We start from the raw sequence: 17,223 nt of genomic DNA on the forward strand, positions 1-17,223 counted from the left end.
TTTGTGAGGCTATATTCATTCCTGTTCCACTGTGCTTTTTCTGAGCTCTTATGATATAGTTCAATCAGAATGTGTGCAAAATTCCTTCTGCTATAAACTCTACATTAATATTTGCTAAAATGTAAGTCAGAAATACTACTTCAAGCACATTCTGGATTTAGTGAGAACACAAGCAAGGTGGACTTCAGGTGAAGAAAGATTGCCGCCGTCTAGATGTCAGTGTCCAATCCAGAGCCACATTTGTGGCAGAAGATTTCCTTGTTCTGGGTCAGGAAGCCTTCCCCCACCAAGGAGACCGAGCACTTCCCACAGTTAAAGCATTCACTGTGCCACTGGCGGTCTTGAAAACAGATAAACTTGGCACCTCTGAGACCTGGAAAGGAATTGGGGGAAAAGAATGAATAGATTAAGCATTCCATCAGGTACTCTCCTAGGAACTGCAGAGAACAGCAATGACCAAGAAGACTGCAGAGAGGCAAATAAAGCGGCCTTCCATGCCCCTGTGTCCACCTGGAAATGTCACCCGAGGCGATTTCCTCTGATGAGATCCAGCCTGATTCCCAGTCAACCTTTTTCATAATCTCCAAAAGTAGGTAGAATCTGAATATACAAAACGGGTATTTTTGGAAACAGAGAAAGATCGCCTAAGAAAGATAAGGAAGTACAGTAAAATGCTGTGGGAAGGGGAGATAGATTTCAAAGTCAGAGATATCTAGGTATGAATATGTTCTTTCTCTCTACATGATCCTCTTTTCTTAGAAGCAAAATTAAGGTGCAGTAAAGTAAATGTATACCTCCTAGCCTCGTGTCTGATGTTTTAATGACTTTGAGTTCTCTTTCCTCTATTTCTATGTTTAGTTTTACTTAAGATATAAGTTCCATGGTGATAACTGTGGTTTGGGACACAATCTCCGAAAGCCCCCAATAGAAGATTTCATCCTGACCATCGTGTAGCTAGCCTAACATGACGACCTGATTACCTTGCTCAGAGACAACTTCAGCCCAGGCTTGCAACAAAGATCTGTGAGTCTGATCACTCTGGCCACTAAGGCCATCCTATCCAGTAATTAGCCTCTAAGAAGTGCCTTGTCAGCCCCCACCACCTCCACCTGGGCTTCATGTGAGTCATAATGTTTCTAAGAAAGGTAATAGAATTTGAGTCTTCCGTGAGAATCTCTTTCTATATCCCTAATATGGATCCAGACTACAGTTTAAGGAATTGATTTTGAGGAGTTGAAAGGGAGAAAAGGTATAGCGGTTGGGAAGGGTTTGGGATGCTTTGGGTGTTTATTTGCCAAGTTTTTTTCCAAGTGATCATAGTGGTACAAACTTCCCATGATTTGCTCATTACTCACAGAGTGTGGCTAACATAGTCATGTGTTGATTCACATATAATTTCCAAATATTCCATTTGGGGAAGAAAAAAAGGTGAATAAGCATTCTACTTCAGATAAACTCTCCTTAAATATGATAATGAACTTTTATTTCCATACTAGAAATGTTATTTGATGTCTTTACATGAAATTCACTAGATTATAAATAAATGCACATCAAATTCTTTACCTTCTTTGATTAATTGTATAGCTTGCTTATTTATGATGCTATCATCATTACTTGCTAATAAGAGTAAATCAGTAATGAACCAATTAATTCCCTGAATGTTATTCAAAACAGTAATAAGCTGACTGCAAGAATCATATGCTATATATGCATGAATCATCTCTGTTCATAAAACTAATTATTACACATCTTGCATTTTGATGCTCATGAGCTTTTCTTGATTTTATTAGTAAGCCTGTACAAGTGGTAAATATAAAAATAATTCTTCCAGAATTTTACAGAGAAAAGAGAAATAGAAGCATCTGGTAGTAGGAATTTAAGAAAGGCGGACTCAACATGTGAGATGTTTATAAATTATTTCAATTTTGAATACATTTACTCCCTCAGGTCAGAGGGTCATTTGTATTAATAAAGTCCCCCAGGAAACTGGTCTCTGGCACCTGTTTTATTTGACTTCATTTATTACTGAAAATTCAGTAGAATGAGAGCTAGCGTTTGTTGAGCCCTTGAAAATGAGTCAGTCACTATTCTAAGCCCTTCACATGTACTGCTTCACATAGCTCTCACTTTACCATCAACTCTGCTTTGCAGACAAAATGGATGAACAGAGAGGTTCAACCACTTGCCCAAATCAGCCAGCTGGTATGTGACACATCTGGGATTCAATCCTAGGCCATCTGGCTTCAGAACCTGTGCTCTTAACTTCCCCAAATTCAGTCTGTATTTATCTTTTGTAAAGACCATAACCAGGAACATTAGCATTCCTTTCAGAAGAAATAACATTTGAAACTCCTTTTACTCAAAATAAACAGAAATGGCAGAAAGCAAAGATGTGATCCTATTCAACTCCTCATTTGCAAGCAAGGCAAATGAGGACCTCCGTGGTGGTGAGTTCTTTACCCATGGTCCCACAGTCCTCAGGGGCAGAGCCAAGGCCAAGGTCTTTTACTCGCTAGTCCAGAGCGCGTCCCTACATCAAGCTTCTTCATTTATCCCAGAAAATTTGAAAGGTTAATCCTATCTTAGAGGAGAAAAAAAGTATAGTTCTACCTTGAGTTTGTTCAAATGAATCAAATTTATTCTGATGGGATTGAAAAAAATCACACCTGAAACTCATAGATAGATTTAGTTAATATAAAAAAGTATTTTGAAAACACCCTAACATAGTTTCTTAGATTGACACATTGTTTGCATGAGTGTGCAACTTTCAGAAGATAAATATATGGCAGCATAAGAATTCCCTGTGGTACATTAATTCAAAGAGTTCAATTTTAAAGAAACACTACTGCAAAGCATATATATATATATATTCAGATAAAAAATATATATCAGATAAAAAAATAGTGAAGCACGCTGGAAGTTTCTGCAGGCATTTTAGTCTCAAGTGTCTCTCATCAGAGCCAAAATAAGATTATGATAATTATCAAAAAGCTGATTATTCTAAGTTAAATACATAATCCTGTATTTGGATTACTTTTGGGTCAAATCTGTGGTTCTTGATCATCCTTATATTACCTGCAGGACAATGTGTTTTTTCTCTCTCAACCTGAAAGACCTGGGCTCAGTGATTAACAAGAAACAACCCAACAGAAAAAAGTCACTTAGCTACATGAATCTGTGAAGGATGAGAATTGAAACTCCTCAAGTTCAGGGCTCACATAGGCTCTTTGCAGGTCAGTATTAGCTATTTGGGTACCCAGGAAGTGTTTAAACCCATTTTGACTTGTTTAATTTTCTCATCTCCTCATGGAAGCCCCCCTTTCTTTTTCTGGCTAGTTCAAGAAAAGTGTTCTAGAATAAATCAACTGCATGCATTGGGCTGTAATTGCAGATTTTACCAAGGAGATTTATGAGCTCCCAGAACTGATGCATTTCTGGAAGTCCCATTTTCTAACTAAAACTGGTAGCGACAGTGGCTCATTACCCTGACTGTAGGAGCTGTGAGATGTGTAGAGGCAGGGGAGTGGAGTGGTGAAGAGCCCAAGCTTTGGAGCCCCGTAGTCTGGGATTGCCAACGGAATCCAGTGCAAGGGTTGGGAAGGTAACAGAGCTGAGGGATGGAGACGAGTTGTGGGGAACAGAGCACTGGGGCAGCTGCTGAGCCTGGGACAGAGACCCAGCTGGGGAACGCGAGGGCGGTCTGCTCACCCCGGCAGGTTCTTCATGTACTTTTGGCTGCAGAGATGGGTTTTGCGCTAGTTGTTTCCAAACACGTGCAGGCCAAACAAAACACACCTGCCAGCCAGCTGTAGCCCTGGACTGGGGTGAGATGCTGAAAAATATGGTGCCCTGTGCAGAAAACTGGGACCTTGTCTGTTTGTCTGGGTAAATCTCTCCCTCCCCTTGCAAGTCAGTGAAAACCTGCCAAGCTGGGTTTGCCGTGAAACTCTTTTCTTTCTTTGAAGATTTAAGAAGATTCAACTTTTATTTTGTGATGTATTTGAAGATGGGGGAGGAGGAAAAGGATAAAATAATCTTTTAATTCCGTTTACATAAACTAAACTAAAAGAAATGAAATATGATCTAAGAATCCTAGGAATGGGAACTAGAAGTACAGTTCTACCTAGAAGAATAGCTGCTGGGATTCTCATGTCATGCCAGCTTCATTTTTTTTTTTAACTATAGCATTAGCATTTTGGAAATACTTCTGGGGAAAATATAATGCATCATTTTACCTTGAAAATCTTTTTAACATGGATCAATTTACCATTTGTGATATTTTCAAATCACGTCACATGTATTTTGTTCGTTCAACAGAATGCCGTCTTGTTTTATTTTATCTATTCATAATTAAAATGTATTGCAAGTGGATTGAGAGAAATGAGAATGATACACTTGTTAGAAGCATCTTAAAATGAAGTTTAATTAATTCCTGACCTATGCCACCCTAATTATTACAGCTTCAGATTTTTGTACAATACTTGCATTTAATTAAAACCTTTTCTATTTTAGGGCCCTTTGCCCTTGTTTGGAATCAAGAAGGATTTTTATTTATAAGTATCCCTTTCTCCCACTCAAATCATTAAATGGCAGGCCTCCTCATGAGGTTCTCTGACCTCTCAGCTCATCCTGTTCTCCTCTTTCCCTGAATGATTACTTAAGTCATTACCATTAGGTTTAGTATTAATTCCCCTCTACAGAACATGGCAACCCTAATTATGCTCTCCACTTGCCTTGAGGGGGTCTGTGTAATATTTGTATTTATGCGTGGGTACCCCTGTGTGTGTATCTCAGAAGATTATCATTTTTTACTCGTGTTTCCCAAATTAACTATATAGCAAATCTACGCTATCGTAGGACCATAGTAAACTGAAGAACTCACCAGTAATGGGTTTGGTGCAGGCTGCACACTTTTTAGCATAAAGATGGTTGTAGCAGTCCAAACAGAATGGATAATCATCTCTGGACATAAACTCTTCTTCACAGAGCTCTTTCCTACAGCCACTGCACAGAAAACACTCTCTATGCCACGGTTGGTCACGAAACGTTATCCCACCTGAAGTTATCACCTGCCAAAGGATCACAAAAAGGCAGTGACCATGGAAGCTAGTACAATTTGGACCTGTCACGGTCTTCTTCTGTGTCCACAAGTGGTAGTTTCGGCTACTCTATCACCTTGTGTCAGGATGTCCTTTCCCTGTGATTTTTTTGAATCAATGAGAAGCAAAAGGCTATAGGGATTAAATAGAACTGGCCAGACATATCCTAATTTTTCTCTTACAGTGGAATAGAGAAGAAGCAGGGCCATCATGGACTCAGGAAAATGAAAAAGAATAGATCCTTGATTCCTTTTCTCATCTTTCTCTTTCTTGTTGGGCTTCAAAGATCTGCCATCAGAACTAAGGTATTTTCTACACCAGGTTCTTATTTCCATGTCTAACTTTTAAGGATGCTGAAAAAAGCTACTTTTCCCTGAAAGCTTTATTCCAGCAGTAGCAATGCTGAATGGCATTGTTAAGGACCATCGTCCACTAATCATGACTAATATTTCTGAAGTGAGCTTTCAGTCCTCAGCCCTGTGCTAAGGGATGACCTCTTCTTGGTTGTTCTTAACGTCTGACACAGCCAAGACTATGATCTTTCCCCCTTTAAGAGATGAGAAACTACTGAGTATTAGAGTGGTCAGGTCCCTCGCCAGGTCACACAGAACTAGTATGCAAACCTACACAGTCTGACTCCTGAGCCTGTGTGCTTAGCCAGTAAAACAACACTGAGGCAAGGTTACTTTTCGCTCACGAACAGTTGATAAGTCCTTGTCGAATGAAGGAACAAACACCGAGGGGAAAAACATTTGGACAGCAATTCTCGTATTGTATCTGGCACAAATGGGGTGCTGTGCCAACTGCATGGGTTTTCAGCTTTAGAACTTCTAAGTGATGATGAGCACAGCTTGTATGTTGAACCTTAATGTGTGATGTGCGAGGGTTTTGTCAGAGATGATGATTATTCCTCCATAACATATATTTTTTTTTCTAAACCAGTTTAATCCATGGGTTGTACTTTTTAAAAGGCTGAGACATCTTTATTTAGAATCAGATGGGTAAATATTGGACAACTGTTCTTGGGTAGCAATTTTTAAGTCATAGCGTCTTTTGAACCCATGGCTGTTGAGCTCTTGGAGTAGCTGTGGAATCTGGAATATGTTCATGTGCTCTCTGAGGCGAGTCCTGTAATCTTTGTATTCAAATTAACTGGATATAGAAAATGTAGAGCCTCTTCTAAGCCATCTCATTGATGAAAAATTTAAAAAAATGTTGTCTATGATACATGCTTTTGAAAAGATGATTCTAAAGATATTTTTGAATCTTACAACAAATATCTTAAAAATTAAAGATATTTGATAAAACAGTTATTTTTCCTAAAGGGAAAAATGTATACCAGTCTAAATAAGTAAATGGGAAACATAATGGTGTGTGTGAACTAAAGCAATTTAAAATACCTCCTACTGATTTCAAATGCCTCACCACGGGGACAGCAGAATTCAAGATTCCTTTGATTTGTTTGGTCAAATTATTAGCAGGCAATGCTTAAAAGATTCCAAACTTGAAAAATGTATTCACAGCAAAAGAAAACTTGATAAATATTCCCAAGACTGTTTAATTAGGGAGAAGAAACTCTGGAACATTAAAAATAGTTTGCTTATGATTATGTTCCTTTTGAGGAGGCAAGCAGGCTGAGATGAAGCCGAATATCTAGGCGTGGTTTTTGCCATTGATTGATCCCAGGATTTAGAACAAGTTTCTTCTCTGGAAAAGTGGAGACTGTATTGGTTTTGTGCTTCATAGACCATAGCCGATGAATCAGAGAATACTCTATTTGAACCTCGAGGAGTTTGGATTCAAAGCACTTGGAGTTTAAGGTTCCTTGTTTTTGGTAGAAAATAGGTTTTATTTATTTATTATTTTTATTTTATTTTATTATTTTTTTTTTTTTTAGAGAGAGGGTGGGAGAAAGAGAGTGGGGGCAGTGGGGGAGAGGGAGGAAGAGAGAATCCCAAGCAGGTGCCACGCCCAGCAAGGAGCCCGATGTGGGGCTTGATCCCAGACCCTGAGATCATGACCTGAGCCAAAATGAAGAGCCGGACCCTTAACCAACTGAGCCACCCAGGCATCCCAGAAAATAAGTTTTAGTTTCACAAAATAAAATCTATGAAAAAAGTTCTAAGGGCCTGGTTGTCCAGTATTTTTTGCCCATTTTGTTTGTTTTATTTGGTCTTTGGTTTGAGTTGAAACATTGTTTTTCTTCAGCTTGGATCATCTTGATCAGAAACATTTATATCCAGCTTTCCTTAAATGACTGGTGGTTTTAAAAGTTAAATAGAAAATAATCTGGCATGTTGTGATCTGTCTACTACCCAACATAAATATTTCACAAAGTTTTGGTGACTTCAAATCATGTCCTAAATATAGGACAGGCTCCTATAACTTGGGAAATGCCAGTGCTTTGGCCTCAAATAGTGCGTAGCACGGATATACTAGAGAAATTCCCCCTCTTGAATCTTTATAACATTGAAAGATACTTTATATTATATGCCCAATAAATGATTTTAAGATAATTCCCGCAAGTCTCATTAATATTTTAGCTTAAGTCTTTAAGAAACATAACATGAACATGGCCAACTTAGTTGTCCCATAAAACAGTGAGATAAATCTACCATTTGATTTCCAGCATCTGTTTCTAAAATGCATGTCTTCAGGGTGCCTAGGTGGCTCAGTCGGTTGAGCATCCAACTCTTGATTTCAGCTCAGGTCATGATCTCAGGGTCATGGGATAGAGCCTGCTTAAGATTCTCTCTCTCCCTCTCCCTCTGCCTCTACCTACCCCCCCTTGTGCATGCTCTCTCCCTCTCTCTCTCTCTCAAAAAAGAATATAGTAAAATAAAAAAAAATAAAATGCAGGTCATCAATTCTGGTAAATCTTCTGAGCTTCATATATTGCAGGGTCATAGGATCTGAGAGTTGCTTATAAAGTCATTGTCTAAGTCAGTGTTACTACTGGTAGAGTAATGAAAGTCTCTGGGTGTAAGATGGTTTTATATCATGTTACTGTCAATTGTAATTTCAGCCATCATTATAGTGTAATCTAATGATTATGACTTAGGAGTTTATTGTTTCCTCTGCAAATGCAGTCCTCGTATTTTAAATACATGTAGAAAATTACCGTGTTCATGTGCTCCCATAGAAAGTGGTGGTGAGACTTCTAGCTGTCCAGATGCAATTATACAAATGGTCCTGAGATCTGCCAGAGCATCTCATAGATCAAAAATGTTTAGACACCACTGCTTTCCCATCACAATTTATAGTGTTATTTTAAACTTTATGATGCCTCATGGGTCAAGGATTTCTCCAAGTACATCAATATATATTTTATGAAACACAGACAGGTTTTACCAAGGTGATAGAGATGAGTGATCTGTCTACTACCCAACATACATATTTTTCTTTCATATAAAAGCTTATATGAAATTTATTCTTTCATATAAAAGCTTAAAGGCTAAAAAAGAGATGGACAAAGTTTACTCGAAGGCAGGACTTTGTTCTTATTGGAAGATATGTTTTGAAGGGGTATCCAAGTCAGAAGGCCTTATGTGATGCTCTGGAACTGGAAGCGAACCACATGCTGCCCTTTGTCCTCTCTCTGTCTTTCTGTCTAGTGAATTTCCCCAGTGATCTTGTCACTCTCTTGAGTCTACTTACCTACTCTTTAGAAATATTAAAGCTTTAAGCCAAGAAGACATTTGTGTTGCTGGGAAGTTAAACATCCTGTTTAAATTGTGAGAAGTTAAACATCCTGTTTAAATTGGTTCTGTCAGCGACTCTGTGAGAGAAATCATATTTCTCTGAAACGAAATGGATCCCAAACTATTTTCTGGGAAATATCTTGTATTCCACAAACGATGTGTGCCCTCTGCCAGAATACAGGAACTCCTGTGCGGTAGCAATGAATGGAACTGGACTATCTTGAGCTTTTGGAATCTTACATTCATGTCCTGGGTGGAAATTTATGACAGTAAAAATAGGTGGCCATCTTCATTGTGACCGGTAGTGTGCTTCTGGACATGCCGGAATTCAAAACTAACATGCACATGCAAAGACAGACAGAACGTGATAGGATCAGTGCATTCCAAATATCTAGGAATGTTAAAAAGCAGTTGTCTGGAAGGTTCCACAAGCTTCATCCTCTTCAGATAATTACCTTCTTACAAAAGCTGCAGTAGTGAGCAAACTCCTTCTCAAAACATGGCACACAGTAATTGCCACTCTCTTTGGAAATCAAAGGCTTAGTTCCTATTGGCTGTCGGCAATGCTCACACACAAAACAGGTCTCATGCCAGTAGTTTCCCTTAAATTCCATTTTGCGGGAACCTGTCCCCCCAACCCCAAATAAGAACCTGTTAGTACAAATGAAACATCATTTTACTTATTTTAAGTAAAGATATGTCAAATTACTCAAAATATATATATTTTAACATTAAGATGATAAACTTAACTGTCCTTATAGAAAAAGTGTTTTGTTGCCTTCTAAAACATTTATCTGAAAAAAAAGAAGGTAGAGCTCAGCCATGATGAAGGTGAGTTGCTCTTTTACTGAAAACTCTTGTGCTGTGTAAGCTACAATTTTGAGATTTGAAAGTACAACTAGTGGAGACTCTGAAGGGCTGCATGTGGTTTAGATAGATTGGGCCATAATTATCAGTACTGGGATATTAGGAATGCCTGAGGCACAAACTCTTGAGATTGATGTTGTGCAGTTATGGTCTCCTAGAAACTCTTTGAATTCATAATAAGGAAATGAGAGAGAATCGTGTTTTATGCTGCTGTCCATAGGGATTTAGAAGAGAATCAAAAGAGAAAGTGCTTGCCTGAAAGTATAATGATGTACATGAATCCTTGACTTGGCCTAAAATGAACAAAGATGAGGGACCCTCAAACCATTTTTTGTCCTGCTACAAAATGATGGTTGGCCCCATTCTCCTATGATGGATTATGCTTCCCGATGCCATTATTATGCCTAGGACAGCGTGTTTAATGCAGCGTTAGTGTTATTGGTTTAGATTTTATCTTTAGTCTATGGCTCAGATTGTGGTTGAAAATGTCTCTATGAATTAACTTCATGAAAATAGATTGAACACTGTAATTGACCCATACAGAATAATTACCCAGAAAGAATAATCCTTTTATTTCTAAAAAGACACAAAATGAAATCAAGAGGTAGCAAGGTAGATGTTTTTCTCCAGAGGAGGGCTTTCTTAGCTACTATACTCTTCCTATGCTTGGGTGTAATTCAGAGTGTTGCAGCTTCAGTGAGAGACTGGAGCTCCCTTGGGATCTTACCAGGCATGATGGTCTTCTTGCAGTGGAAGCACTTGGAGGAGCACTCGTTAGAATAGCACTCCGAGCACAGCAGACGTTCATCCTTGGCAGCAAAAGGCTTTTCCACCAGAGAGTGATTGCATTTGGCGCAATTGAAGCATGCTTCATGCCAGTTTCGGCCTTTGTAACAAAGATCCTTCGAGACAGTAAATATGAGTTAATTAAATGTGCTAGTGACTAAACAGGTCATTTGATAAGACAAAACTGAACACTCTTGGGACTCTGGTGTTAGTAGTTTGTGCTGGTAGCTTGAGGGAAAGTTGTCATTGATACTATTACCCATGGAGGGAGCCTCTCTGGGGCAATTAAGAGCTAGAGCCTGGGGCTTTCTTAGTTGGTCACTAAAGACAGATGGAAAATAAACTCTTTCCTATTTCTTCAGATTTCCTCTTCCTTTTATCAACTATAAGAGGGGTTTTTCATGGAATGATTTTTATTTTTAGGTTGTAATATCCTATTATTGTTTGAGATTAAACAAAATCTCAACACCACAAAACAAAGACAAAAAAGAAAAAGAAAAAAACAATAATGTGCATTGTGGGAGGAATGGGCTGTATGAGGGCCCAGTGGACTTAGGGGGGGATGAGCCTGATTTGAAGTCAGAAAATACAGATTTTTGAAATCTCTACACTTCCGATGATTTATGTATTTATTCATTTATACTCTTGTCATTCCAGAAATAAACCAGCATTTTAGTTGTGTAACTCTGGGCAAATAACGTAACCTCTTTAATCTTTAGCATCTTAAACTATCTGCTAAGATCATTGTGAGGTTTAAAGTATATATGTTATATTTCATAGTGCTAAGCACAGTACCTGGTCACTGATGGTAACTTTGAAGATGCTTATATCCAGGAATAGAGCCATACAGTATTAACGGTCAATACCAAAGGAAATGAGGCATTCCAAAGCATTTCTCTGCTTGTTTGCATGCAATTATTCTAAGAATTGAAAACCTACCTTGGAATCTGATTTGATTGGTTCTTTGCACTCTTTACAATAGTTAGAAAAGATACGATCGTAACATGAGACACAATATGGATTGTCATTCTTTAGTACATACTTCTTCCCAAGAAGTGATGCTGTGCAGTATTGACAATCAAATTGAGCAGTCGTCATTTTGGTTCAGTCCTGTGAATAAGAAAATGATTCATGTACATGAAAGCAAATTTTTTATAAGATAAATTATAAAGCCTTAATAGGAGCCAAACACTTGAATGAATTTATATCTTAAGCAAAAAAAACCAAAACAGCAATTTAGGAAAATATGCTGTAGTCATGGTGACATTTGGAGTGATTTAGGAAAGGCTACTCTCCCATTTTGGCAGTTCCTGTGTGTTTTGCTAACAAAATGCAGTAAGCCCACAGCCAGATTGTGAAAAACATCTTGTATTCATCGTTCACTAATGTGAACTTCAATGAAAACGTGATATGTGTTGAAAGAGGACAGTTTCACCTCAAGGATATAAATATGAACTGTTGATAGGTCTTTCACTAACTGTCATCACTTCCTAACTTGCTGGAGAGTTCTGGAGGCAGAGTTCCTTGGAAATCACAACAGTCTGACATGGAAGTTAATAATCAAGTACACTGTCATTTTCTAGGCCATTCTTTTATTTCTCAAATCTTTATTGGGCACCTCAGGAGGGTTCTGCACATTAGTCCTCACATCTTCCTGTACTACATACTCTCCGTTGGGACATCCTCCTTCCTTGGGGCTTGAACCTCCCCAAATATGCTGTTGACTCCCAAATCTGTAGCTAAAGCTACACTTGCCTCCTGGGCATCTCCTTTTGGATGGCCCACACTAACCTGGCCAAATACAACTCCTTAGCAGGTAGGACTTAGTCCAAGTGCTAGGTCTTTCTGGCTGCTGTTGAACAGTTGCCCAGATGTAGAATGCAGGGGAAACCATCAGTGGTAGAAAAGAGCTCTAGGCTTCTTCAGGTTTTAGGACTAAACTAAGATGTATATAGAATGGTGACTAGCAGCACTTGCTGAATAAAAAACTGATACGAAACATAGAGCCAAGGCAAGAATAACGAAACCAGTAAAGAACAGAACATACAGATTTCAAAAGGTCTAATTAGGCATTGAACATGAGTTTTTCATTGTCACCAAAAGCACTATCACTGCTTTTCTTGGAAAATGAGATTTGTTATCTTTGGATTTACTTTGAATATGTTAGGAGCTATGAATATTTTCTAATTCTCCACCTTGGAAATTTGTTTTTTTTTTTTAATTGTAGCAAAATCAGAAAATCAGTTATTGTGATGCTTTTCACAGCATTTTTAATGCTAGTTTTTATTTAGTACATTCAAATTGTATTCTCATACATTTTTGCCTTCTTTTATTTTAATGATGAGGTGTCCAGCAGACTGTCTTGCTGAATATATATTGTCATTAATTCTGTACATAACAGCTTCGCTATATTGTTCTTCACTAACAGAGAAAAGACTGAGGATTTAGAACATGTGGGGTTTTTTTCCCAGGAAAGATGAAAATTCATACTAGAAAGTTCCCAATGGAACATGCCAAAATTTTCTGCAAAGAACATTGAATTCCCTATTTGATTGATTCCACAGAAATGTCCCTTCCAAGTGAATACAAACACACTCAAAGAGTTCCCGAGGGCTTAGAAACAGGAGGAAAATAGATCTGATTCCCTTGAAAGATTTTAAAATGTGAGTTTTATTCACATTTACAGTGATCATGTGTTTATCTCTTAATAGTGAAATAAGGTTTATATACCTTTAACTTTCATCACTTAGTATGGAAAATGCCATCTTCATTATTAGTACTGACTTGGCGTTAGATGTACATAATAGCATCATGGAGCAAGGGAACTCCCAGTCTACTTCCATTTGGTGAGGCTTTTAGTATCTTATAAAATGAAGAAGCAACTGAGGGGATTACAAAACTGGTAGTGTTTCAGCACTTTAAACACAACATTGCAATACCTATATCTTATTTATTTTATAAATATATACATATTGATATCAAAATATATAATCAATAAATATAAATACTTGTCTAAATAAGTATCCCCATCCTAGCCACATAATAGGCCTTGCTCCATAGAAAATTCTTAACAAAATGGACCATATTTTATTTTTTTTTTGAAGAAAGTTACTTTTTATTTTGTTTTTCTTTCTTTTTTTTTTCTTAAAGCAGCATCGGACAGTTGGGTCGGGTGGGAACAGTCATTTCAACATCTCAAAACCTTGTGATTTTGCATTTTATAGAACTATACAGTGAGACAAGGCCTTTAGTCTAGGTCAATGTGTATTGAATATCTACTCTGTAATATTTGAACTCCCTGCCCTCCAGAAGTCTGGATTCTCTTAGTTTAACTCTTACCTTGGTAATGGTGAACATAATTTGAGCTAAGAGAACAAACTAAATGTTCACCTTCTTATTCTTTGTTGGGGAAAATACACTGAGAAATTCAGCCCTCATTTACATGAAGTCTCTCATTTACCTGTGGATATGTGAACCCATCCAAATAGAGGAGTGTATAACCACAAACGTGATACATATTCTACTGGAACCATGGAGTTCTTAAGGGAACTAATAGAAAAGAGGGTGAGGAGCTACAGTATCAGGAGACCTTCCTGGGAAGACTTTAAGGAAGTTAAGTTGTGGGAACTCAGGAGGGAAGGAAGGAAGTGAGGGAGGGAGGTTCGATCCTGATTTGGCAGGAAAGGAAGGGGAAAAGACAAATGGGAGAATGGCGCGAGATCCCTTCTGAAGTTGGGAAATGGTGAGTCTTGGGAAACAAATTTTCACCTGGGTACATTCAGGATTAAAGAAGACCTGAAACTAAAGCTTCTTAAAGCTATTTGAACTCTTAACACAAGCAGTTCTAAATGCGGTGGGGGCAGGCAAGAGAAGCAAAAGAATTTCTCTAATCAAATCACTTTTTACCTAACCTTATTCTTTTCTAAACATCATTGTGTCCTTTTTCCTCTTCTTTATCCCTAACGTTAATACTTTTAAATACTCAGGGAATAACTCTGTGTTCAGGAGAGCAGATCCAATGGCTTGCTCTTAATCATTTCCTAACAGGCAAAGCTGTAAAAAAAGAGATGAGGACCCTGTGATTCTTATCTCAGGAACCCCCATCTGAGGGCTAATTTGGCAAAGGTACTGGGAAAAATTTCTCTTTCAAAGATTTTAAATCCTTTTCTTTCAAAGATCTAAAAAGCAGATCTATAATTATGAACCATAAGAAATCTTAATATTAACAATGTAACCCAATTGGATAGCATTTAATTTTTTTAGGTATGAACTCAGAAATGCTAGTATCAATATCAAGTTCTTGGCAAACTTCTTTCAAAGGGATTATATGTATCAATTAGATATATTCAAGTCAAACTTCTTTCAAAGTCATTCTGCAATTATACAATAGTTTGAGTACAGAATTTTTATCATTGCCTACTGGGGTTTTAGAAGATTGATTTAGAGATACACTGATATATCAAAGAACTGACGTATCTAAAAATAAAAAAAAATCTCAGAAATCCAGTGTCATGACTGCACTTGACTTTTATTGTCCAGTTCCTCCTTTATTTTAGGTTTCTACTTAGAAAGGGTGAGTTCATTTGCAAGTGTCTATAGCTGAGAATGCCGTTTCTTAGATGTTATTTTTTAAACTAGGAATAATTTTGTGTCAAGTTATATTTTATGGTGAATTACTGATTAGAAGGCTAATGCTGTGAGCAATATATCCACTTATATTTTTACTCTGCTGAGCAGAATTAATAGATTCACAAGAAATGTATTTGAGACTACGTCAAGCAAGAGAGAGACAGGGATTTGATGCCTGGTATCTTTAATATGCTTTTGTTTGCAAGGCATCATCCATCATTCATTTATTCATGCAGTCAATCAACATTTAAGGTTTTTTTTTTTTTTTTTTTTTTTTTGCAAAGTAATCTGCCAGAAGTTGTGAAGGACATAAAAGAGAGTAGATTCCAATCCTACCCTCAGAGAACTTATAATTGAGTAGGAAGAGTAAGGACATTTTATAAATAACTAAACAAAAGTTAGGAAGTGATGAGGGGAAATGAAAGATTGTAAGAATTTAGAGCAGCAGTTCTAAACACAGAGGGTACATTAGGGTTTTAAAAAATTTCCAAAGTGCACCCCTACCCCAAATCAATTAAATCAGAATTTCTGGAGGCAAAGAACGAGAATAAGTATTTTTCAGGTCCGAGGTGGCTCTAATGTCCAATGACGTTTGTCCAATGGTGGTGAAAACCACCAATGTAGAGAAGGCAGAAGAATGATGACTTTTAGTTAGGAAAAATCCAGGAACAAGTTGGAGAAGGTGGAGTTGGAATGAATCATGCAGTAGATAATATAGGTTGGCTCTCCCAACCTTGGCTTTACCCTCCTCGCTGGAGAGGTCAGGAAGCTAAAAATATTTCCTGGCCCCTCTTCAGCTGGTGTTTGGGAGGCAAATTTGGCTCTGCTAACTCAAACCATGTGTGTAAACTGGAAGATGGGAGGGATATAGACGTTACGTTCCTGCTGCTGTTGATGCTGGCAGACTGTGTCTGAGATACGTGAGTAGTTTCTACTATTTTGAAATGCCCGGACTCAGGTTGTCCAGGGTTCAGTGACTAGATTTGTGGCTGTGAGAAACAGTTGTAATGGTATCGGTGGCAGCAGCAGCAGGTCTCTGACCTCTGGATTACAGAGCAGAATGGATGTAGAGGTGGGCAAAGAGCAGTCGCTCCTACCATTGGTATTTTATAGTAAAGATACTACCAATGATATCGAATACTCCTGTTCCTTGTATTAACCACTTGGTGTAGATTATCTCCTTTAGTCATCACTTGACCCTCTAGGAGGGGTCTATTATTATTATCCCCATGAATAACATTATCCCATTAATGAAGAAACCAAAGCTTAGTGAGGTCAAGAGCACCTGGCTGGTAAAAATGCTGGATCTAGAATACAAATCTACGCTTGTCAGAAACTGAAGCCTAGGATCTTAGCCTGTGCACACCTCTATTCCCTGGAGATGTGGGGAAGGGCATTTAAGATAGGACAACAGAATTAGGGTAGACATTCATACTCGGATATGTGAGGCAGGCATGGGAAGAGGCAAGGAGTTTATTCAAAGTGGCTTGCAGGGCACAAGAAGGCAAATATTGGAGGAGAAATTGGAAACATAGATTGGGCAAGATCATCAGTGGGTTAAGTTTCAAGCTAGAGTTGAACATATTTTCTTTCTATAGAAAAGAAAATAACCACTGATGACTGAAAATAGATGAATGAAATGTTTTGAGCTGAGACTTATGAAAATTAACTTAAAAATAGTGATAGAAGGGGTTGGAAGATGGACATACCACAAACAGGCAAATCAATTGGGATTCCATTTGATCAACAAATGTTATTGTTCTTCCTATGTAAAAAAGTGTGTTTTACATGTTTCATGGGGAATATGAAGGAGAATTTTTTTTTGAGAGAGACAGAGAGAGAGAGAGAGAGAGAGAGAGAGAGGGGGGTGGGGGGGAGGGGCAGAGGGAGAGAGAGAATCCCAAGCAGGCTCCATGCCCAGGGTGACCTGAGTTAAAAATCAAGAGTTGAACACTTAACCGACTGAGCCACCCAGCCGCCCCAGAAGAATTCTTATTGAAGAAATGATGGCCAGTCTTCCAAAACTGACAGATTACATCATGCTACAAATTTATAAAACAAAATAAAGCAAAAACTATGAAACTTGACCAGGCTAAAAACACACACACTGAGGCATCGCAGGGTAAAACCTCTAAAAACTA

General features: G+C 38.0%; 1 protein-coding gene across 1 annotated transcript; it reads right to left on the minus strand.

The window, feature by feature from the left end:
- Positions 1–209: 209 nt before the first annotated feature.
- On the minus strand, positions 210–11,551 carry FHL5 (four and a half LIM domains 5). The gene is made up of 5 exons (XM_028104285.2): positions 11,393–11,551; positions 10,395–10,569; positions 9,256–9,425; positions 4,883–5,069; positions 210–373 (listed from the first exon to the last, which is right to left on the minus strand). The coding sequence occupies exons 1-5, from the start codon at positions 11,549–11,551 to the stop codon at positions 210–212; spliced, it is 855 nt and encodes a 284-aa protein (XP_027960086.1).
- Positions 11,552–17,223: the final 5,672 nt, after the last annotated feature.

This window comes from Eumetopias jubatus, unplaced genomic scaffold, assembly GCF_037043125.1.
Source record: "Eumetopias jubatus isolate StellerSeaLion01/CBP00866 unplaced genomic scaffold, mEumJub1_p1.0 scaffold_6, whole genome shotgun sequence".
NCBI lineage: Eukaryota > Metazoa > Chordata > Mammalia > Carnivora > Otariidae > Eumetopias > Eumetopias jubatus.

Excerpts from the sequence above, each read along its gene's own strand:
- FHL5 (XM_028104285.2), bottom strand. The coding sequence starts at position 11,551 with ATGACGACTGCTCAATTTGATTGTCAATACTGCACAGCATCACTTCTT. Across the intron at positions 10,570-11,392 it reads CAATCAAATCAGATTCCAAG|GATCTTTGTTACAAAGGCCG; the intron begins GTAGGTTTTCAA and ends ACTGTCTCGAAG. Across the intron at positions 9,426-10,394 it reads CAAGAAGACCATCATGCCTG|GTTCCCGCAAAATGGAATTT; the intron begins GTAAGATCCCAA and ends TTGGGGGGACAG.